Source organism: Helicoverpa armigera, chromosome 8 (assembly GCF_030705265.1).
Source record: "Helicoverpa armigera isolate CAAS_96S chromosome 8, ASM3070526v1, whole genome shotgun sequence".
In the NCBI taxonomy this organism is placed as follows: domain Eukaryota; kingdom Metazoa; phylum Arthropoda; class Insecta; order Lepidoptera; family Noctuidae; genus Helicoverpa; species Helicoverpa armigera.
In genome coordinates, this window is record NC_087127.1 from 10,760,874 (window position 1) to 10,785,419 (window position 24,546).

Sequence of the window (24,546 nt, forward strand, 5' to 3'; positions counted from 1 at the left end):
GGCAGTGTGTTGGTAGCTAGCAGGCACTCATGCGTGACGTCACTAACCGAGCGGGGGTGGCAGGCGAGGGCGGCGCCAGCGCTGCGGCCGCGAGGACTCCCGTCAAGACCTTCCAGGCGTATCTGCCGCCGGCGCATCGCACCTACAGCTGCATACACTGCCGCGCGCACTTGGCCAGCCATGACGAGCTTATATCTAAGGTATGCATACTCTTTGGACTTCAAACTTCTTGGTTCCTGGCCAGCCAGAATTCAGACGATGTTTTTTTGACGAATCTTATGAAAGGCTGTTTGAAATGAGAACTCCTTGGGAAAGCATAGATTTGGCGATTTGTTCGTCATTTTACATCGTCTAATTTTGGTTTTGCTTTCATTTTACATACTCGTATTATTATTTATTTTAATTATAATTATTGTATAGTAAAATAATCCATTCCTTTCGTGTCAATATTATTGATCTTCCGGCAAAGAGTATCTGCACTGTTTGTAACATTAATAATCTCACTTTTCTTTTTCCACGTCAATATTTTTTGCCAATGTGTCAAACTTTGCGCCTCATAATTAATTGACTGACTCTGATATTGACACCTACCGAAACTGCTCCTGTAGCGGTCAAATTAATATCAACAACCATGTAATTAATCTTCGTTTTTATATAGAACTTTGTGGTTTACTTAAACAAAAAAGTTATTAAGAGAATTAACATATTTAGCCTGAAGCACATTTTTTATCATCTGCCGTACTCGTACAATATTTTAAAGGCCAATTTATCCTCTTTTATCTGCTTCATACCCCGTTCCCCATGTATTTGGGGTCAGCGCAATGTTTGACGTTTCCATACCTCTGTGTCACTCTTCATATTCACAATCAGTCTCTTCATTTTCATATCAAATCTCAGAAAATTCAATCAACTTTTCTTCAGTCTCCTAACCTAACCTAACCATTCATTTCGATTTTTCCTTCTCTATGCACTATTTAAAAATAACTTTAATTAATTCGCCACTAGAAGAGAAAGCTCGTTTTTATCTCGTAACTTTTCAATTAAAACAAACGCCTGTTGCTTACCGTCTGCCATAAGCTGTCACAATTACTTATTCAGGATTAAACCGTTTTAAAATCAAGTTTATTATATTTTTACGATAAGGATGACCTACCCTATGGTTATTGGCACTTACTGATCGCGCCAATTATTTTCTCACTTTGTATTTCTGAAGTTAGCTATTTGCCAAACCCAGCGAATTTAAGTTCTTTTTTTTATAATTTATGATAAACTTCTCAAGGGCAAATGGCTCACTTCAGAAACGTAAAGGTATATATAGCGCGAAGGTACCTTTCTTATTCTGAAACTGCATTACAGAGCATAATTTTAAATACAATTTGAATCTAACAAAAATATGTTTGTTTCCAGTCGTTTCAAGGCAGCCAGGGGCGCGCATACCTCTTCAATTCAGTGTGAGTATAACATTATCAACGTCACTTACATATTCTGTATTCATGCATAGATATTTCATGCCGGCGACCTGCCTAGCACACTAGGATTTCAACACAAGACATATTAGCATTATTTACGTAGCTAGTCCTTTTGCATCTTGGAGCATTCAACCAACCGTAGCTACCATGAGCACAAATCTTCATTCATAGCACAAACTTGACATAGGGCACTTTGGCGCAGGGAAGACGTATAAGGCGTATCCAGTTATTGTATGCGCAGAGTTCTAGGTACACCATGGACTTTAAAGCTAGGTTCGTAAACAAATAACTAAGCCGTTATCGAGATTATATTCGCTCTTGACGGCTTATTGCTAAATGATTGAAACTTGATGCGCGTCCTTCATTCGCCTGCAATAGAACATTGGTGCAATTCAGCTTTTCCGTTCAAATATTCAATACGGTGCACCGTGGTATCACTTTCAAAGATACTGCAGTTTTATTTTTCTATTTCCAGACTCCGATGTCATATGCTTTGTGAATGTCACGGTCAACGAGGCGAAAATCAACGTCTTTCATAATATTTTTGACTTAAAATCGTCGAAAATAAGATAGTTTGTTTGAACTTGCCTGACGTTGCGAACAGGCTTTTAGGGTAAACTTGATATTTTGAAAGCAAATTCGATGCTGGCAGACGTTGTAACATGCCAAATAGTTACATCAAACAGTCGTAGAAAACTACAGGACTGATTTTTTAACAAATGGCACAGATATAGGTAAATCGACATCAATCCAAAGTTTTTTTTTACGAGAAGCTATTACACCTAATCAAGGTCCCAAACCTAGTGATTAGAAGTCATGGTGATTTTTACGTATATTTCTTTTTTTCATAAGTTTTCAATGGTGTATTGTTGTAATATTTCAGTGTAAACGTGGGCTGCGGGCCGGCAGAGGAGCGCGTGCTCCTGACGGGGTTGCACGCCGTCGCGGACATCTACTGCGAGTGCTGCAAGACCATGCTCGGATGGAAATATGTAAGTTATCCTTAATTTACTTACTAATATTGTAAGTGATAAAGTCCATATGTCTGTCTGTCTGATGATAACTCCTGCTTTCTCGCCAAAACTGGGTACTAAAGCGATAAAATGAAATGTTACATAAAAATAAAACAAAATTTTAAATTACACACGTAGGTAACCCGGGAAAGTATACAGGCTATTTGCACATGTATTTGTACAGATATTGTCGAGCTTTGCTCGTCCAAAGTGGGCTCATGTTGACTTCAAAATGGATAGATATAAAAATGATGAACAAACCGTAAGGCGTCAAATAGCTAACTTTAGAATTGCAAAATTATTAGTGGTGAAATCCAAACACAAACCTATTAGTTAAGTTCACTATTAGGTCCAAAGGAGTTTCAGCCGTTACAAAGGTAACAAGGCGATATCAATTAAAAGTTTACTTAGGTAGTCTTGTAGCAATTAACTAATTCACCAAACTGTAGATAGGTTAGTAATTAAAGGACCCTTTGTAAACTTCCCACAATCTTGTCTGAAACTAATTCTTTTTGCATTACGTAGTTACTCCTAATTATGAACCCAAATATCTATGGGCTTAAAATCCGATTTTAACTTAAAGTTCAAATTAAGTTGACCCTTATGTGTTTTCGTTTTATAATTTAAAAGCAATCTTTTGCCCTTCGTATAAGCGAAAATAATAATTGTTGCGATAAAATTATTTTTTTACCCTTAGTCGGGCAATTAAAGTGGGTTTTTAATTAACTGATATTGATAAAACCTGAAGTGTAACACGCATTAATAAGGAATTTGTGTACCTACTGAAATAACACGCAAGACTCATGCGTGTTTACTATTTACCTTAGAAGAGATTATTGGAAAATCTTAGCTAATTGATAGGTACTTACTGTTTTCGTGTAAAATCTGTAGGCATATGGTATTCTTCTTCATCATTCTGGCCTGTACCCAAATTATTTGGCGTCGGCACAATACTTTTCCGTTTCCATTCCTCCTTAGAGAGAGTTCCCGGTATACCTCTCAACTTAGACCTTCCTTGTCTTGAAATTCTGCTTCCTCTTATACCTCAGTAATCTCTATTGAATTGCATTCACTTGCAAATCCATCGGTTAGGTAGGGCACGTGCTAGATATCTCAAACTGAATTACGAATGCACCGCAAAACGGTAGGTAAGACGTGTTTATTATATCCCTTATTTAATATGATCCGTCTTTACAGGAGCACGCGTTCGAATCCAGTCAGAAATACAAAGAGGGCAAGTTCATAATAGAACTAGCTCACATGGTGAAGGAGAACGGGTGGGACTAGACCTCCGACCCTCCGACCGGCCGGACTCGAGGCCTACTGACTACAGTGCTGTTGTGATACGATTGGTGGCCAAGCGATGGAAGCCCACACCCCGGCGCGACTACAAAGACTTTCCAAAGCGTCAATTACCCACAAACATGTAATTCGCACCACGAGTGTTCCTTAACGAGGCCTCGGCAGCCATGTACTGCCGCCGCCAGCTACTGCCTTCGTGATGACGCGGCAGGCGAGTCACGTCACAGCTCGCCTCACTCGCGACGTCCCCCACACTCCCGCAGCGTCACAGCTCCACTACACAGACTATGAAGCCCTTTGACGTTGAGGGTATATCTTGAAGCTGGATGATCGCGCGGCGTGACTCGGTTGGACACGACTACATATTATTTTTGTCACAAGTAACTATTATTGGGAGGTGGCGTCCGACCGAGTTGCGCGGCGCAACTGTGACAGTGACGATATCGCCTTATGTGCTCTTTTACTTTAATCGGCTTCAGCGCTTTGGCACCGCCAGTCAACGTAATGTTATATTGTTATAAATGTAAGTAATCGATCTCAACCGCCCCACGTAAGGGGCTATGGGCTTAGAATTTATTATTATTTTTAAAAACGATTTCATCAGGCCGCCCTCGGGCGGTCGCTAGTACATCGTAAGTTGTCTTAGTTTTTATATTATGTAGCTACGTATGTACTGTATTGAGAGAACACTAATACTTTCTCTTGTCCCTTTTAACCTGTGATAAGTATGTTAGTAATAGAAATTTTAAATTTCTTGAACGTATTCTTTCAAGAAGTTGCTCAGATAATGTCAGTTGTATGTTCCTAATGATTTCAGCTGTACAATTTGCTTTTTATTTTGTTTTATTTTATTTTTGTGAGGAAACTAGTCGAAACTGATGTGTTGTGGGAAGATGATTTCCATTTTATTTTACTTTGCGCCTGATGATTTAGTGATTTTTAGTTAATAATTATTGACGACATTTTTTCGACTGTTCCTCGCGTGTCTTCGCAATTTTAGTTCTTTTTTTCCAAAATTAGTTATTTTTTGTTCCAACTTTTTCGTTGGTAGTCGGAAACGAAATCTGAGCTCATTTTTATATGAACGTACGCGGTGAGTTAGCCATCGGACGGTTTTATTATTCATTTATTGTTTCCATTTAATATTATCAATTAGATACCCATGTACCCGTATATTTTATCTTAATCACTTGGTACTTCATTTATAATTGTATAAACTTATCATTGTAAGAAATTGCATGAGCTTCGATTATCTATGATTATGTCTATGTGAATCGATCGTAAACTCGTACGCACTGATTAATTTCCCGATATCGATATAATTATAATCGACTAACTTGACGTCCGACTTCAATAGTGATGTAATTGGAGTACTTTTTTGTATTTGTATGACTTTGCCGTCGCATGAGTGTAGAAGCTCACTACGACATCACTCACGTCACTAGCGCCTTATTGAAAAACCGAACGCAATATTATATTTTCAATTATGTTTTCCGCCTAAAAAATATTTTTCAGATGACTTGAAAGCCTTTTAAAAATATTGTGAAGTATGAACTTAGTGAGCTTTTAAACTACCAGTTGAATATCAAGAGCGTTGATAACTGCCACTAGTGTAACATGTAATATACATAATATAATAAAATCTATAAGTGAACGCTCGTTTGATCGACGTAATGTGAACTTCTGGACACATTTAGAAACAACGGGTTCAATATTATTTGATATAATATAACAAACTATTCTAAATATATTTACATTATTATACTCAAAACGATTACGACTTATTATGTATTGTGTACAAATAATCGCTGAAGGAACCGGAGATTGATAAATTGCAATATTTTCACTAAATTTGTCCAGAACTGTCTTAATATTCAAAGTTCTTTATTAAAAAGGCCAACATCGTTTAGGACAAAATATCGGAGGAAGGCTCATCAAAACTTTTTAATACAGGACTTTGCCCTTAAAATGCCTGCTTGGCTTAACATTCTGATAAAACAATTGAACTGAGCAAAAAAATTTAATAACTAATCATAGAAGAAAACATGTTTTCAATGCAAATGGCAACATTTAGAAATGCAATTCTTACTTGCAAACACATTATACAATACTAAAAACAGAATAAACATTTATAAAACGCAGTTCAAAGTTTTATCATCATGTAAGTCGGGTAGATTTTTTAAGATACCTACATATTATTTTTACAATAAAAAAACTTAGTTGGCTACATAGATCGTCGGAAAACCGAATGTAAGACACTTTTTTATCATTTTATGTTCATAGAAAGACGTATTTGTGGAGGCAGCTGTTAAGGCAACTAAATAAAATAGTAAAACCTTAAAAACCTGACATTTGGCACAAGTTATTGTCTTCAAAATATAATATCTGGACAATAATAAGATCAAGATGCATTGTGACATATAAAGGGATACCAATATAAGCTCACTTTAACCCAGAATCAAAGATGAAAATCGTCCAAGCGCCATCAAACAAATACGTCTTTTTAACACGAAAAACACATATTCGTAAAAGTAAGGTCAAACGATAATGCATTACAAGTTCACAATATTGTCTGTTTAATATAATCGTGTTACTGTTATCATAGGATTAATGTTAACATTTCGATGCACAATGTTCAATGAAAATGTTTAAGAGGCTGAGTGTTAGAGGTTAGTTATAAAACCCCATTTGTATAAAGACATGAAACGGAACGTGGTCTGTGTTGAATTCATTTATATAATCTGTGACTTTCATACTTTTGTTGAATGCCCCACCATATAGGTTTTTGGGTAATTAGCGTTCATTTCATGAGCAAACGAATTTATCTGATGTGTGGAACACGCTAGAAATATCATGTTAAAATAAATCTGCCTTGGTATTTGTTTCGCTTTACTTTTAAGGGCAAAATTGTGGTATGTCGAGGCAGAACATTTTAAATTAAGTCGTTGTCGAAATATTGTTATAAAATGTTGAAGTTGACTACTGCATACTGGACATAGTTTCGACTTCCGAGACAGCAGTGGCAGCCATTTTGTCGAATATGAAAGATTGGGAGCAGTATTCTAGATGAAAAGCCTTAGAATAGTTCTAGATAGTATCGATGCTACGGATTTCAATTGCATATCGATAGATGGAGCGTAATCAAAACAAAAATGCTTTAAATCCCCACTCTATTTATCGATATCGATAAAAGTTTAGTTTTATACAGAGTGATGTAATATTTTCATCCTGAACATTATGCAACACGATAATCGAAACTTATCGAGATTGTCACAGTAGTATAGATTAACACTCTTAGACCCACAATGTATTCTTTGACGCAATTCGACATGACACAGAAGATATTAATATTAAAAAAAATATATCTTGATGATAGTGAGGGGAAAATTAACAAATGAAGCTAGATTTCTGTGAGGCATAATTAAAAGTATTTTTCTACTTGATCGTTTAGGAATGCTATTAGATATTTTTGGACCATTGTTAAGATAAAACTATGATCAGTATTCGTGGAGTGAAGATAAAGAGTTGATGTTAGTTTTTGTGGTTGTTGGTCGAAGTGATTGTTGTTGTCGAGAATAGAGAAAAAGCGCTTTCTAGCTCTAAACAATGCACCCACACACTTTACCGTATAGTTTTTGGACATCTAGAACATGTTACAATCGTCAGCCAAAAGACAAATGCATATCGACATGTTCAGTAATTTATATCGATTGATTATTCGATTTTAATGGAGTCAATCACATCGATTCAAGAGTTTTAGTGAAGCGCGTGATTGTTAATACAAACTCTCCTGCCTTCGTCTGTATTTTTGAGCAAAGAAAACGTCAGATTGTATGGCATTTTGGAAACTTGAAACATGTTCTAGGAGCCCAAAAACAAAGGTCTTGGAGTGTTAACTGATGACCAAGGTGAATGAACAGCGTATTATAAAATGGTGCATTTCATTAAGTACGTGTACATTTCGCATATTTTTAAGGTATCCCGATTAGTTGTTCACCAAGAAACCGCTTAATATTTTTGTATTTTCCTAGTAAGTAACGATGCATTATTAAAAAAAAAATTCGTGGTGTCTTCTTACGATTGTGTACGCATTATGCTATAGATGAGTAAACATATTTGGTTGAAATAATAAGTGCGTAATAAAACACATTTTCGTATTAAAAATATTTTGGCATTTTTATTTTTATGTAACAATCGACTAACATTTTTCATGTCCTTTCCTAATCCTAAGAAAAATAATTAATTTCTCAGACGTACAACATATATTATACACACTGAAATACCACTATAATACAATGTCAACAAAATCAAAATTCTCAAAAAAGTTTTTATTTATAAACAAAAATTAAAAATCTATTTATTGACAATCCCATGGTCCATTTGGGTGTACAGAACGCGATTATTTTTTTATACAAAGTCATAAGATTTTTGCATTTAAAAATAGCCAGGGACTCATACATGCATTGCAAATGTTAGGACACATCATCAGAGGAAATGCCAAGGGTGAGTTGCACCATTTAACTCCATAAGCACTATAACCAGCCACATACTTGCCGCCCATTAGCCAAATCGGCGATTTGCCAACTGAAAATGGTTCGGTTATCGTTATAGTTAAATGGTGCAACCCACCATAAAAAATGTATCTTTTGTTAATAATATCCTACAGTAAAATTAACATATGTTTATCAGTCTTAGTACGTGTATCTAATTGAGTTTCATATAAATAATTCTAATTCAATCTGTTAAGCACACACATGTAACACATGTTGTGTATCATTGAATAATGAACTTTATTACCAAGGCCGGTTGCATCAAAATAAAAGTCTTACTTATTATTTATCAAGGAGTATTAAACCGATATAATTTCAAAGTGTTTCCGTATCTCCCGGAACTAAGGTATTAGGAACGAAAAAAGGGGCAAATTTGGCAAACCAGCATCATACTACGCGAAGCGACGGTATACTGCATCATCCTTTGGAGGATTGAAAGGCTTGGGCTTTTTCTCAACTATGTTGGGGTCGGCGTCCACTCTAACCGGATTCAGCTGAGTACCAGTGCTTTACAAGAAGCGACTGCCCTATCTGACCAAATCTATTCCTATATGCCACGGTATACTGCATTAGGGTCAATTCCCACTGAAAGAGCAGCGGCCGGCAGCGGCCGTAATTGCAAGGGATCGAGCGCGAGCGCGGCGGGCCGCGCGGCGCCGCACCGCGCCGCGCTCTTACATTTTCCGTGCTCTTACGGCCGCTGCCGGCCGCTGCTCTTTCAGTGGGAATTGACCCTTACGCGAAGAACTTAATGCCGGCCGTTTGCATTGTGAACTAATAATATCAAATAAGTTCCAAAAATTATTCCAATATAAAAAAATACTCACGGAATCCCTATGTCTGGTTCAATTTTAGGTGCTATAAAAGAATTTTCTAAACTCTCATCATTATTCGAACGTTCTACTCGTATTATAATATTATTTTCACTACTATCACTGTCCTTTTGAAGAACTTCACCGTTCTGAATATACACTATTTTCGCTCCTGAATCTTGTCCGTTCTGACTGACGTATTGCATGAATTCTTCCATCGACATTTGCTCAGTATTTTCCGCGTCATTAATATAATCTTCTCCATTAAATTCTTCGTAATTTACTTCGTTATTTTCTTCGTCAGTAAATTGTTCAGTCTTAGGTAAGCTAGTCATTGGGTTTTCTTCGTATTTCAGTATGACTTTAGATTGCTGTACTTCTAACTCTGACATAGTTGGTAGGGTTTTGAAGAACATCTAAAACATTTAGTTAGTTTTACTTAAAAATATAAGCTTGGGAGATTTTTTAGACATATTTTATCTGTATGTATGTAGATAGAATATTACCTCGGTTTTGGTAAGTATCAATATATGCGTTAACATGGATTATCTGCAGATTTTCCACGAGACAGTTTGTGCAAACATTTGACAATTACCGGTTCAAACGATGACACATAAACCGCGCAATAGTTTTTTTTTTCCATACGTCCAAATACTACAATTCGATAATAGTACAATGGTTTCTTTTACAGTGTGACAATATGAAATAATCTTAAGTAAATCCTTACCTTCCTCGTGATGATGGTCATGCCATGCGCTCTCTTCATGTGTGCCTTCAGTAACGACATGCGCGGGTACCTGCGCAATTATTACAAGTTATTAAAAAATATATATGTGAAGTATTTAGCAAAGATAATGGCGGTAAAACTCTTAATTAATCGATTGAGATAAAATTAAATATAGAACTTGTCTGAGATGTTGTAGAAGACACGTTAAACTGGTGGGTCCCGGCTGGCATTTGAATATATTTGGCAGTCGTTAGGGGCCAAAGTCAAATGTTTTTGTTTCAAATAGGCTTTTGCAGGCTCCTATGAAACGTCACAGTCGTCTAATCAGGTCTTCAGGGGGCCAGTAAGTCTGACACCAGTCTAAGCAAGGGGTTGCCCGGATAACTGGGTTGAGGTGGTCAGATAGGCAGTTGGTCCTTGTAAAACACTACTACTCAGCTGCATCCGGTTAAACTGGAAGCCGACCCCAACATAGTTGGGAAAAGGGTTGGGAAATCATGATATATACTAACCTTTTAGGACATATTTGACAGGCACAGGGCGGAGGCAGGTTTCTATGTACTTTGTTGACGTGTAGCATTAGAGCTGATTTCTGGGCGAAGCGACGATTGCATTCCTCACAGCCGTGTTTACGATAAGCTGGCAACAAAAAAAAATATTTTCATTGTTTTTTTATTCATATAGAAAATCAACCACATCTTAGGTACGCATCAACAGTTTCAAAGAGTAAATTACTGTAACATATTTATTAAATTAGGTGTAAAAATGCAAACATCCAAATTGAAAAACTCCTCCTTCTTTTTAAGTCGGTTAAAATTAGTGTTAAACTGATTTGGACTGTTTATGTTTCCGTTAGAAAATGCAGCCTTTAAGCATCCAGTAATAAAAGTACCCTTAATTTGTTTTTTTTTTTAAGCTTAATAAGTATTGTTTGACCTAAAATGTAGTTAATACTTACGTTTGTGTGTATCCATATGAGCGACTAAAGCAGCTTTAATTTTGAACGATCTGCCGCAGTGGTCACAAGTGAATTGCACATTCGAATGTTTTTTCGTATGACGCTGAAAATAAATCATAATCGAATTTAAAACTTTTTTCTATTAATTTAATTAGAGAGTTGAGATTGATAGGAAATATATAAAGGAATAAACATTTTGTATTATTCTTTTTTAACTAAATACTCCCGACAAGACTAACACGGTTTCTCACGAGATTTTCAGGTGCACATTGATATTTTCATTATCTTAATTGTTCTCTGGGTGAGTTCACAAAAACCGCTATATATATTTCAGCCCCGGATCTAGGGGGGGGCAAGCCGGGGCCCATGCCCCGGGCGGCAATTTCAGGGGGCGGCAAAATCAGGCGGCTGCCTGATTTTAAATCCTACATCACAGATTACCATAATAGTTACCTACAGGGCCGTCTTAACCTATGGTGCAGAGTGTGCGAATAACTCGGCCGCCTCGGTCTCAGGGGCGCCGCGGGACGCCCTACCACCAGGAAATTTCAATGAAATTACACCCGTTTGATAAGGATGTTCCATTGTATCATGACAAGCAAAGTTTCTAAAAAAGTCGCCTTCTTTTGTTTAATTGATCATTTTGATTATTTTTCTCTTTTAACATTCTCCAACTAAGTGAAAAAATTCTCGCTCGCGGCTAAATCACAATTTATGTACTGTTTTTCTGATGGTTTATTATTCTTATTGAAGCACCGAATCAACGAACACAAATGGCACTCGCTCTAATTACGGTTTCTTTTTATTTGTACATAATTTCCTGTTTAATTTGTGAGTCTTCAAACAAATAACTTAAAAAAGTTCGAGCTCGCTACGCTCGCGGCTACTTGTTGCTTGGCTATGTACCTGCTTAATCAGGCACTTTTGTGTCGTAGACTCAAAAATTTTCGCGCTCGCTTCGCTCGCGCAATATTACACAGACATTGTTAATGCTTTGTTGCCTTCATGAGTCAAATCGACGCTGTCTTGCCTTTTATAAGTCAAATGTAGCAAAAAAAATTTTTTATGGACTCAAAAACAAAAACGTTTCCGACTGCGTGTTACTTTACAGCGCTTTTTAAAACTTATTAACTTTTTGTATACATCAATCTGTCTCGACTTTCATAACTTAAACCTGGCTATCAGTTTGGGCCTACAATGATTTGGACACATTTTTTAAGTCCTTTACCTACCAAAAAAGTGACTTTCGTTGGTGAAAATAAACATAAGTGGGTAGGTAGGCGGGGTGGCATTTTTCAGTTTTTGCCCCGCCCAAAAAAAATTGAAGATCCGGGGCTGATATATTTTAAATTACAGTAATTATAACTTTAATTACGGCCACAGTATAGAATCGGGAAATTCCTATAATCACAGTAACAATGAGTTAACATAAATAAAAATGAAATATACTAACCGACAAAGCTGAATAAGAAGTATAAGCACAAGGGCACACATGGCAGCGGAACGGTCTCTCTCCTCGGTGCAAGTTCTCGTGTGACTCCAAGTTACTCTTCGTTATAAACACTGCTGGACACAGGGTGCAGGGAAAAGTCTTCCGAGGTGCACTGGAAGTTAATGAGTTATGTTCAAATATTTGTACATAAGCACCATATAGTAAGGAAGAGCGGAGATGTAGGTAGGCGCCTTTTTCTAGCTCAAATAAGTGCGGTGGGCATGACCAAAGCGATCAGTTACGAGTGTACTAACGAGGCGTTCGGGTTCCTTGAGGCATCTGTCAATGATTTTTGGTGTTACAAAAAATGGTCGGGTCCAAAGAAGGCGTTGTATAAGGGCGGAAACAGTAACGTTCCTCGTCCCCCGCGGACTTGCACTTTGGTGCGCAACTTTCTTAGGAGATTTTCCGTTATGGCGTCCTTTTGGTCTCCATGATTAACACTTATATACATTGTTACATAACAAAGTTGAAGTGTTTGTTTGTTTAAAGATGGTCATGTGCAAAACACTGAGCTTTGCAGTAAAAAACTGAAATGCGATCCATCTGTCTAGAGTCTACGTCCCCAGAGACATTTAATGGTTACTTAAGCAATTCCTTAGTGAAGGATTTGTATGACATTCCGTCACTAAGGAGTGACTTAAGTAATCATTAAATGTCTCTGAGTGGGGAGGTTAGTGTTGTTTCTGCTATTAGTTTCACCCATGTGCCGTAGGAATTACTTCGTGTCTCCCTAATTAATTAAGCTAATAATAAAATAATAATAAAACTTACTTATCCTTGTTGCCGTAGAACTTATTCCTGGTATGGAAGGGTCAGCTGCGTCCCTTCCGGCCGAGGAAGATGGCGCGAGCTCGCAGCACTATCTCCGCGTCCGGAGCGATGCAAGGCTTCTCATTCTTGTATAGATTTGTTGTGATAAGAACCAGATAATAAAATAATAATAAAACTCACTCATCCTTATTGCCGTAGAACTTGTTCTTGGTTAGGAAGGGTCGGCTGCGTCCCTTCCGGCCGAGGAAGATGGCGCGAGCTCGCAGCACTATCTCCGCGTCCGGAGCGATGCAACGCTTCTCATGCTTGTACAGATTTGTTGTGCTGTTGAGAACAAGATATCATGATTAAATTGGACATGTAAATGCTTATAGACAGAACGAACTCCCGCCATTTTTAATAGAGTTCTCAAAAGAGTTGGTTCTAAGTACGAATGTTTATATGTTTATCAATGTTTCAGTATAATTCACAGAGAAAGATGAGCGGAGATGCCATATAGAAGGTGGGTTAGGCGCCTTTTTTTTTTCCGACGTCAAAAATCATCAAATGACCCCTCCCGCTGTGGGTTAGCAGCGGTGAGGGAGTGTCAGACTCTTACTGACTAAAAACCGTCGTGTTCCGTCATAGGCCTTTTATGTACCGCGGTAACTCTTTCGAACAACCCGCAGCCCCGGCAGGCCTTGGCCCTGCTGGGCCCCGCTGGGGTTGCTGACATCTCTTTGAGTTGCTGACATCTCTTTGAACGGGTTAGGCGCCTTCTTCTGTGTCAAATACGAATCTAACGAAGATTTTTGGTTTTACATAAAATTGGGCGGGTTAAATACTGCATATACAGCAACGTTCCTCGTCAAACATCCGCATTTTGACGACGCGACGGTATTTTCTTAAGAGACTTTCCTTTATAACATCTCCGCTCGTTTTGTTTTCCATGGTATAACTCCATACTGCTATACACAAGGTTCTCTTAATCTTTCTACACTGACCTCCTAAAATCCACACCACAAGCATAACACACTAGGTACCGCGGGCCATGCTTCTCCTGGTAATGCCGCCCGGCTGCCGGCACCGTGTCTGACATATACGCACAATATACACACCTGGAAAAAAGGTGTTAAGAGTCGTTATTTAGAAATAATACAATATAATATTCAATGTTTTATATTGATGAGAAAAATTTTATATTATTCTTAATTCCTGCAGCACCACAGCCTTTAAATGGCTAAACCGATTGGGATGCAGATTTGATTATTTGAAAACTGATGTTGCACTATTCCAGCTATGGTTAAATCAGTTCAGCCATTTTAAAGTTATTAGCATTGTATCAACTGCTTGAATGCTGTTAATCAGAGGAAAATAGAAAATCAATTGTGTCTTGCAGGGATCCATGCATCAGCATACGTTAAGAATCAAGTTTAAAAACAAACATGTTCAGTTTGTTCTAGATTCCGAATATGACTTCAGATTTGATTAACTAGTCAACTGGGATTTCATTTTATAAATATTATTTTACAACAAAAATGGAAATGAGCTTTCAAATATTATCATCATTATAAGCATTTTTTTAAGTTCATCGAAACAATTTAAAAACTCACTCAAACATAGTCTCATTTATAATAAAGTAGTCATTCGGTGGCGACGGTGGTTTCACCGACTTCATAATCTTTCCTAAAGTATAGACCAGTAACTCTTCATCATCTTGCAATTCCTCGTAATTCTCTCTCAACTCAGCGACGAATGACTGCTGTTGCCACGGCTTCAGCATTGAGAACCGATGTTTATCATATTTTTGGTGCGGTGAACTTTCGTCTGGGACAGTGTAATCCTCATCATCGTTGTCATATTCTGCAGTTATTGGTTCCTCTTTTACCTAGAATCAGTTTTATAATCATTATTAGCTGTCTCGTGGGAGCTACTGCCCAAATATAGCCTATGTTACTCTGGAAAAGTGCAGCTTTAAAACAGCTAAAGAATTTTGCAAAATTGGTTTTGTTTGTAGTTTCAGCCTTTACAAATAAAAACTTGTAGGTGGAAGCTACAAGCTGTGACCAAATTATGTATAGGTTGATGGATCTTTGATTATATTAATGTCTATATATAGCATATAATCAAAGTGATGGATATGCCTGCAGCCTTGGTTCTTTCTATACATTGATGAGTATGAATCTAATAATTAGGTTCTATATTAACATAATAATGAGGAAACATTTTGTTTGTTTGTGCCCAAAAGGCGCCAAAACTACAGAATCAATTTGAAAAAATATTTCTCTATTGGAAAGCTACACTATCCCCAAGTATATATTTTTGAAAACGGCGGGAAACCCGCTAGTTCATTATTATAGGGGCTTGGGCGTCGTACCTCAGTTTTGAAATCTTCCTCAAGATAATCGTATTGGTATTCATCTATGGGTTCTTGCTTAACTTCAATATACTGGCCATGTTTCTGCGCTGTCTCAATTATATTATCTACTTCAACGCTAGATATGGAAGGCTCAGAAACCGAATGGTTTTCGGAACTCTTCGCCTTCTCGTCATCATCGTCGACAACAACCAAAACAATCATATCATCCTCAGTCTCCATACTTCATAGATCAAGTAACCTCAGAAACTAAAAAAACCTGTAAATAAATTAGTTCCTAATATAGGAATCATTCCAAAAATACAATAATTTTTACAAAATATTTTCAAATATTTTTGACATCCCATGACCGCCATCATTATTTTTTCAGATTAGAACAATCAAGCAAAGGTCTTTATTTAGAAAACCTGAGCATAGAACATGAGTTAATATTCTTACATAAAATATGGGGGCATTCCAGAACAAACCATTAATTATTATGTATTTATATTAATAACCAATTGCGATACAATAACATTGTTGAAATTCACACAACAAATTCACAAGTTAACCCAACTTTATTCCTTTGCCTTATTTTATGGCAGATGCAGAAGAAGATACAATGACAACGTCATTCCGATTTCTTCAAAAGAGGTTTTTATTTTTCTTGAATACCAATTTATTTTATGTTTTATTAATAACAGTCATTTAGTGAATTATTTACAGTATTTATCCAGTTACTTATGTAAAAATATTGTTTTATCTTAACTTAAAAGTCAGTGACTCGGATTTCACGGGCTACGTCATTTGCCTTTGCGTCATTTGTCCATGCTTCATTTGTCAGTTTCCTTTTGTGACAGGTGACACTGAGGCGCGAACAGGTGTTTTTTTCATGTTTTTGTTTCATAGAAGTTACAAGAAAAACATTTGTTTCAAAGTTTGATTTTCCTGTACCTATCGGATAATTTGTTACAAAAACAGTCTTGTTTATTATTAAATATGCTTATCGTACCGTTTATATAAAAAGACAACAGTAACTTACTATTCATCCGAAATTGGCGCTAAACTTCTGTATTTTACTAAAAATGAGTTTAGTGAACTTATCAAACTCTTTATCTTCGGTGCTTTCTAGAAATACAAAAGTTTTAGCCCTTGAAAGAACATTGCAACAAGGTCTGCAGGATTTTAAAGGTAAACATAGTGATTTTATCATAACACCTTGATTTGAAGGTCTTTTTTACTTTTCCTGATTACTTGAAGTGACCCTGTCTTCTTTATAAAAAAGATGAAAAAAATATTATTCCTTATAGCACCCGATTTGCAATAAATACACAAGTAATACAGATAGTTTATGTACAACAGTCATGAAACTGTATACAAATTATTATATGCTTATTTATAGAGTGATGTATTATAGTAACTTGTGTAATATTATTTTCAGAGCTTCTTACAGATTTTGAGCAGCTTCACATTGAGTCTGATAGTTATAAGACACAATATATCAAACAGAAAGAAAGATGCGACAGGTAATTGATTTAAATTAATATATAATTTATTATTTGTCTTTGGAAACATGGGATAAGATTGATTCTAGTTGCTCATTCCAAAAATTCCTTACTTAACAGCAATTTTATTGATTACTAGCTTTCGCCCGCGGTTTCACCCGCGTCTCGTAGCAGGATGGTGACAAAAACTATCTATCCTAAAACCTTCTCCCGGGTCTAAGTTACCTCCCCTCTAATTTTCAGCCAAATCGGTCAAGCCGTTTTCATGTTATGTTGTGACAATGGAAAACGGGTTTCATTTTTATATATATAGATTTAAATTTTTTTATTAATTTGCAGCAACAATTGCAGTAGTGCTGAAGCTCTAAAAAGGATTATTGAATCAAAAGACAATATTATACAATTAGTGGGTAAGTACCTAATTGAAATATTTTTAACACCCAGGTGCAAAAATAGGGTTGTTCTTTTTACCTGCTATTTGTCTGTCTGGGTTACTGTTATAGTTAGACAGATTAAATTAGGATAAACAGATTTGGATGAGTTCTTAAGTAGTCTAGTTTTATTACAAAACTTTTCTATTTTTCACAATTTCAGCATCAACACTAACAAGACTAAATGAAACGAAAGACCTAAAAATATTAGATGATGTTTTCAAAATATTATTTGGAGAAACTCCAACAGTCCCAAAGTACCAGGATAACATCAATAGTAAGGAGGTTAAACAACCTTCACCAGTTAATCTAAAGAAGGAAATGCACTCTTCTTGTGAAGACCTGTCTTTCCGGGAAGAGTCCGTGTCTGAAATTGAGGGTACGCCGACAGGACGAGTGAGCCCTATAATACAGTCGAAAAAACTCAAGAGTTCTTTAGTAACTTCTACCGATTTTAGAGATAAGAAGAAGTGTCCGGATACTTGGTAAGTGCAAGTTACACATACAAGACAAACTTATTACATTTTTCTTAAAAAAAATACTAAATTAATTAATTAGTCCTATACTTGTGTGTCTGTGGTTCATGTTTCGGAAGGCACATTAAATAGTTGGGTCTCCAAAAGTCCGCCATTTGAACATCTTTGACAATTGATACAGGCACCAAAAAGAGTTGCCTCAACACAGTGTTTTACAGTAATCTGTTTTACATGAAGCTACTGCCTATCTAACCTCCACATCACAGTTACACACTGTTTGAAGGATTTTAAGCTGACCCAAGCATAGTTTAATAAAAGACTATGCAGATGATACCTGTGCCGTACAATGTCTTTTATAATTTACTTCTACTTAATTTATTACTGTATTGTAACGTAATTAATATTGTACTGTACTTTTAACAATTACAGGCCAACTCCAGAAAAGAAAACATTGAAGCTATCTTTCTCAACACCGCTGCGAGCCAAACCGAATGGCAAGTTGAGGCAGGCTCGATTGAATGTAGTCAAAGTAAAGGAGAACAATTTCATTGATATTACGTGCACACCTGAGTTCAGTGGAGGGAGTAGGAGGAATGAGAGTGATGGAAATGTAGCGGTAATATTATTTTTTATTTACAAGGAAAATCAGTTAATCATTGCTTACAATTTGTCTACTTATGCTATCAAAAATCTTCAATATATTATCAAATATCTTTTATTTGATAACATATTGAAGATGTTTGATAGCATGTATGCTATCAAATGTGATATTTATGTTACTAACCCTTTTTTAGGACATCGGTATAAAGTCTGATATGTAATTTAAACAGTTTGTTGAGCCTAGTCCTAAATTATACCAAAATGAGAATTTTGTACTCCTTATTTTTTTGGATGATCAGATTTTTATAAAGAAATATAAATTTTAAATTACATAAGCATTCTCCTTAATTACAGCCACTCATCAAGAAAGAATCGATAGAAAATGATGACACCATATTACCTTCACCTACAAGTGGACCCAATAATTTTACGCTGTAAGTAAAAGTTTAACATAGGATTATAATTATATGAATATTATGTTTACTTATCTATACTAATATTATAAAGAGGAAAACTTTGCTTGTTTGTTTGGTTGTAATGAATAGGCTCAAAAACTACTGGACCGATTTTAAAAATTCTTTCACCATTCGAAAGCTACATTATCCACGAGTAACATAGGCTATATTTTATCCCGGTACGGGCAGTAGTTACCACGGGACGCGGGTAAAACCGCGGGAAAACGGCTAGTAATTTCATATTGTAGCTTAGCAGATGCTAGGCTAGTTGGGGTCGGTTAGACTGGAAGCCAACCCCTACATAGTTGGGAAAAGGCTAGGCAGATGATGACAATATGAAATTATAAGTAGGTAAACATAATGATGATGGTAAATACTTTTCTATTTCCACAGTTTCAAATCAAAAGAGAGCCCATTAAAATTCAAGAAACCGCAACTAAGTTTGAAAATAAAATCTGAGAAGAAAACTCCTAAGAAAGGTGATCAGACCGCAGTACTTGATATAAAGCGGGAACCAGATTCTGAGAATATATTAGTGAATGAATTTAAAATGCATGACAGTATTACTTATACACAAGATGATTCTATCAATTTGTTGAATCCTAACAGGTAATTAACATTTTAATAAGGACAATGTTCATAATAGTAATTTTTGTTTCGGCGGAGGGTTAGCCTGGTGTTCTGTAATACAGGATTAACCTGCATCAGACACCAGTCTCTATGTTTAATGCAATTTGGAACTACCAAATTCATCTATGTTCTTGATGATGAGAAGTAATAAAAATTGATTGATTGAAAAATGTGCTCCGACTGTGCAATATGTGCGCCGACTGTGCAATATGTGCGCCGACTGTGCAATATGTGCGCCGACTGTGCAATATGTGCGCCGACTGTGCAATATGTGCGCCGACTGTGCAATATGTGCGCCGACTGTGCAATATGTGTGCCGACCATAAGCTTTTTTCTTAGTCTAGTCGATTCTGGGATAAGGTTGCAAAGAAGTCAGATATATTTATTAATCCATTTTCCATGTATGAGCATGGTTGCCATTTGCAAATGGCACAGTGTATCTCGTATCTATATCACTAAAATAAAACTGAAAAGTTTGCCCATATGATTATTTAGAAAAAGTTCTAATCTGATTTGATAAAATTATGTCAGTGTTAGATAGATCCTTTAAAAACTTATATAACTCTTTATAATATACTAGCTTCTGCCAGCGGCTTCGCCCGCGTAGAGTTCGGTTATATTGCGCTTCCAAGAGAATTCTTCTTAAGTCCGGGATAAAAACTATCCTATGTTCATTCTCAAGGTAAACTCTATCTCTTTACTAAATTTTATGAAAATCAGTTCACTGGTTTAGTGGTTTAGTTTAGTAGACGTGAAAGCGTAACAGACAGACAGACAGACAGACAGACAGACTTACTTTCGCATTTAAAATATTAGTAGGGATGTAGTTAAAGTTAATATATGTATTTATTTTCAGAATACCCAAGAACTTTATGAACCAGTCCCCTCCGAAACAGGAACGTAACAATGACCTGACATACTGTGACACTCAGGCTAGCATATCTTTACTACAGCATGTTGGCAAGATAGACAATATTCATAGAGACCACAATGAGTGCAGGTAAGATTAAATGCAGCCTCACACTTTTTGTCATGAAAATTGTATGATAGTAATAATTCAAAAAATAACGGGATGCAGGTTCCATCTTACAGCCGTTATATTATTTACTAGCGACCCGCTCCGGCTTCGCACGGCATAACAGTGTTTCCCCACTATTCAGTGTATGTTATTATACATATAAAGCTTCCTCTTTAATCACTCTATCTATTAAAAAAAACGCAAGAAAATCGGTTGCGTAGTTTTGAAGATTTAAGCGTACAAAGGGACATAGGGACAGAAATAGCGATTTTGATTTCAACTATATAGTGATTTAAAATGTCTAAACATTTTGGATATCTACAAGTAAAAGTCTGACAATAGATACTATAATTATAAAGCCAATGAAGTTTGCTTTAGTAGGAACTGCTGGGCCAATTTGAAAAAAATCTTTCAGTATTAAATAAATGGCTAGAGTATTTTTTTAAGCAGGTGCGCGGTGTAGTTCTCTCGAGGCGGATGCTAATAATATTTTTTTCAGTCCTTCAAAAAGGCCTCTAGCTGAGAACATAAATGTTACAAATCTGCAAGATGATGATGAACTTCAGCCGAGCATGTCCATACTAGATCGAGAACCTATAAGTAGCAGAGGGAATGCAGACACAGTGAAAAGGTGAGAATTTAGTACGCCAGTTCTATTTGTTTGAATATATCTACTTTAAATTTACGTAATACAGGAGAAGAAAATGAAAAAAAAAAACATCCTAATTGAGAACCAACAAAATTTCTAAGATTTAAGAAGAGCTTAAAGGCTCCAGCAGACCGGATGCGTATGCGTAGACGTAAGCGTAGTCACGCGCGTATTTACGGCGTAACCATGAGTTGTAATGTATGGAAATGTATGAGACAGGCCACACCGCTTGCGTAACGACGCGCATGTCTACGTTACGCAAGCGGTGTGGCCTGTCTCATACGTTTCCATACATTACAACTCATGGTTACGCCGTAACTACGCGCGTGACTACGACGTGGTTACGCATACGCATCCGGTCTGCTCGAGCCTTTAAGTTTATGAAGCCTTTATTTAGACAAGTCACGAATTAATTTTTACTTTGAATAATAACTACAAATAAAATTTTTGCTATAGCTGAATCTTTTGAACGCGGTTTGTGGCAAAAGAAATAAAGGTGACAACGACCGTATTGCGCTTTATCATTTTCCTGTGGTTATTTTTAATGGTTATCATTGTTTGTTGCCATAAACATACTACATGGCAATATTTTGCCTATCTATATAAAGTTATTATTGTAGTTGCATACATTTTTCGTGTCCTAGTCTTTCCTCATGTATTTTTTTTTTGTTCATAGAAAAATACCTGAGTTTGCAGAAATGATATACAAAGATCCGAATATGAGGAAGAAGTCAGAAAAACGTATATTGCCAGGGTGGAGTTGCGACAAATGTAAAGACGTAAGTACCCACAGAGATGCTGAAATAAGCATAATTTAGATTTCATTTTGACCCACAGAATCCTGAGATACCTTGAAATCTCCCAAAATAAAACAATTACCATTTCTCATTAAACGAGTAGCTTTGCTCGTCAGAATTGACTTCAGTATTGTCGAAATGCATAAACAAAATACTATGATGCATACGCGAGGCGTAAAATGGCTACTTTCCGAGAAGCAAAATTATTTGAAGAGACTATACATTTTTCACCTATGTTGGGGTCGGCTTCCAGTATAACCAGATGCAGCTGAGTACCACTGTTTTACAAGGATTGACTTCCTGTCTCTGACCTCCTCAACACTGTTACCTGGATAACCCAATACCCCCTGGCGTTTGATGTCAGGCTTTCTGGCTTCTTACTACCAGTAAGAACTGCCAAAGATGTTCAGATGACAGCCTGGACCACGGACCGATCGCGTCAAGAGGTACTTAACCTTATGATCGATCGATCTACGCGGCTTTGATTTCGCCACGAACTCTTAAAAAAAATGACTAAGTATATTAAAAAAAAACTAAAATGTCCCAAAACTGACAAAACCCTCATATTTCTAGTTCTTCGGCGAGCTGTACAAGGATGATCCTGAAATGTTAGCGAAGAAAATAAACGAGTGTTCCCACCATAGAGGCGTGAACAACCCCACAGACAGGCCTAGGACTCCGCCCGGCTTCTGGAACCCTCGGTGGGAAGTACCCGATGACACTGAAGAGTTTAATAGGATGAATAATGTCGATTGATCTTATTTGTCCTGGTTTTTGTTTTATTTTGGTACCTAGTCAAAGTTGTACCTGTACGTGTTGCATTTGAGTAGGCACTTAACTAAAGGTATATAAATAAATCATACTGCTTAAAATATCAATTTCAAAAAGATCAGTTGATGAATTAACTGTTGTAATTGTATTTTAGCCGCAATTTATTGTTAAACTAAGTTTTTAGCGAAAGTCATATCGATGATATTTATCTTTAGTGCCTACTCAAATGCGAGTTGGTATAATGTAGCTGAATAGGACTAAAGTGTTGTGATATAAAATACCACGTTTTCCCATTTGGACATTCGGCTAGGGGCACGTGGCATACTGCCGACTGACCCTACAGTTACGTCAGAGGTAAATAGTCGGCTGGGCTCGTTAGGTCTGATTCAGAGCTAAATACTTCAGCGAGCCCATAGCGTATTAGTTCATGACATCATCAACCAACAAAAGGAGTGTAAGCTACAGAGTTTGCAAAACAAGGAGGTGCCATAATCTTCATAGTTATCTAACAAATAAGTAATACTCTTAAGTACGGATTATGTACCTTTCATCATGAGTTAAAACAAGTTAAAAAATATTACATAGGTACCTATAAACAAACCCCTTTGCACAATTTGGCGTTCGCGCCAATTTGCCATCTATAAACCGGTAGGCGTGCATGGTCCAAATAAAAATAGGACAGCCGTTTAATTAGGTCGTAGTAACTCGTACTGATGTGTCAATCCATTCAACCTGCAACTACATAATAGTATTATCTTATCGTACAAGATTGAGCTAAAAATCTTTGATAATAATTGAAGACTCCATGATTTAGGAAAGGGTCAATGTTTTTTATAAACTTGTGAGTAGGTATGTTGTATTGTATTTCAGTATTTAAATACTATAGTTTTAATATAACACACGATAATTGCTACCGAAGCATTATCTGGCGTTATGAAATGAGAGATATGAGCGACTTTGACCATCATGACGACCGATGACGTCATGTAACGGTACTATCAAAACACGTCTAATGTCGCAGTTACGGAGAAAAGTAATTTCTTAAGCAATGTTTGATTTAGGAAACTGTGATTTTCAATTAAAAGGGTCCAATTTTTTGAATAATCTAGGTGTAATAGTACCTCATTAGTTTTAATTTAGATTTTAACTGTAAATAAAGAAAGTCGTATGAACAAATGCGGGTAATTGACTCGCTAGGTCATTGAAATGTTAATTAAATACTTTTGGAAGAATACTGAATTCGATTTGGAAATGTGATGATTTTAAAGTAATAAATATGTTTTTAAAGTTATGTGTTAGTTTTCTTTGTTATTTTAGTTTGAAAATGTTGTGTTTACCTTTGATCTGTTGGAGTTCTCTTAATCACCAAATAGGGTATTAAAATTGCAGTTGACCTGTTCAATGTAATCCACTACTATGTTTGGACAATGAGGTTGACTACCTACTCACTGGCTAGCTAGATCATCTAGATGTCCTACAGAAGTTAACAATGTACTTACTATATATAGTAATGTATGTAGATATGGAACATGTTTGTAATACAAAGTGGATTCTAGAGTACTACTGATTGGCCAACAATTGAGTAGTAAACAATCTTTCTTAAAATAGTTTATCACCTACTATTGTTAGGGAAAATATTCTAGTAAACAAAGGCAGCAGTTTGGTTTTACAAGAGCATGGGTGCATACAAAACATTGGTGTGTATGTATGCCTATATCTGTATGTGCAATGTGATTCACAGTGCTGTGTGCCAACAAGTTAAAATAACATGACTTGCTAAAT

General features: G+C 36.4%; 3 protein-coding genes across 9 annotated transcripts in view; 2 read left to right on the top strand and 1 right to left on the bottom strand.

The window, feature by feature from the left end:
- The window catches only part of LOC110372253 (protein yippee-like), a 115,472-nt gene extending 107,522 nt beyond the window's left edge, over nucleotides 1–7,950 (top strand). For 4 of the 7 annotated variants that reach the window (XM_049838288.2, XM_064035725.1, XM_021328847.3 and 1 more), the window contains exons 3-6: nucleotides 64–200; nucleotides 1,408–1,451; nucleotides 2,353–2,461; nucleotides 3,680–7,950. In XM_049838288.2, the coding sequence (XP_049694245.1) occupies nucleotides 64–200; nucleotides 1,408–1,451; nucleotides 2,353–2,461; nucleotides 3,680–3,769 (380 nt within the window). In that variant the 3' untranslated portion in view covers nucleotides 3,770–7,950. Of the gene's footprint in view, nucleotides 1–5; nucleotides 201–1,407; nucleotides 1,452–2,352; nucleotides 2,462–3,679 lie in introns of all 7 variants that reach the window. The other 3 variants (XM_021328851.3, XM_021328850.3, XM_064035726.1) reach the window with 3 other exon arrangements.
- A 1,133-nt stretch (nucleotides 7,951–9,083) lies between these two features.
- Nucleotides 9,084–16,049, bottom strand: LOC110372218 (oocyte zinc finger protein XlCOF6). Its single transcript, XM_064035750.1, has 10 exons — nucleotides 15,892–16,049; nucleotides 15,454–15,712; nucleotides 14,690–14,964; nucleotides 14,081–14,194; nucleotides 13,278–13,421; nucleotides 12,285–12,435; nucleotides 10,832–10,934; nucleotides 10,386–10,512; nucleotides 9,874–9,943; nucleotides 9,084–9,562 (listed from the first exon to the last, which is right to left on the bottom strand). Exons 2-10 carry the CDS (start codon nucleotides 15,673–15,675, stop codon nucleotides 9,158–9,160), a joined length of 1,611 nt encoding a protein of 536 aa, XP_063891820.1. The 5' UTR covers nucleotides 15,676–15,712; nucleotides 15,892–16,049; the 3' UTR covers nucleotides 9,084–9,157.
- A 218-nt stretch (nucleotides 16,050–16,267) lies between these two features.
- LOC110372247 (uncharacterized) lies at nucleotides 16,268–24,055 on the top strand. The gene is made up of 11 exons (XM_021328838.3): nucleotides 16,268–16,623; nucleotides 16,874–16,958; nucleotides 17,277–17,347; nucleotides 17,532–17,853; nucleotides 18,274–18,460; nucleotides 18,799–18,878; nucleotides 19,293–19,508; nucleotides 20,386–20,529; nucleotides 21,047–21,178; nucleotides 21,873–21,975; nucleotides 22,567–24,055. The coding sequence occupies exons 1-11, from the start codon at nucleotides 16,518–16,520 to the stop codon at nucleotides 22,747–22,749; spliced, it is 1,629 nt and encodes a 542-aa protein (XP_021184513.3). The 5' UTR covers nucleotides 16,268–16,517; the 3' UTR covers nucleotides 22,750–24,055.
- Nucleotides 24,056–24,546: the final 491 nt, after the last annotated feature.

Coding starts and splice junctions, on each gene's coding strand:
- LOC110372218 (XM_064035750.1), bottom strand. CDS start 15,675: ATGGAGACTGAGGATGATATGATTGTTTTGGTTGTTGTCGACGATGAT. Junction 14,965..15,453: donor AGGAAGATTTCAAAACTGAG/GTACGACGCCCA, acceptor AACTGATTCTAG/GTAAAAGAGGAACCAATAAC. Junction 12,436..13,277: donor TTCTACGGCAATAAGGATGA/GTGAGTTTTATT, acceptor ATTAACTTCCAG/TGCACCTCGGAAGACTTTTC.
- LOC110372247 (XM_021328838.3), top strand. CDS start 16,518: ATGAGTTTAGTGAACTTATCAAACTCTTTATCTTCGGTGCTTTCTAGA. Junction 16,959..17,276: donor CAGAAAGAAAGATGCGACAG/GTAATTGATTTA, acceptor ATTAATTTGCAG/CAACAATTGCAGTAGTGCTG. Junction 17,854..18,273: donor AAGAAGTGTCCGGATACTTG/GTAAGTGCAAGT, acceptor TAACAATTACAG/GCCAACTCCAGAAAAGAAAA.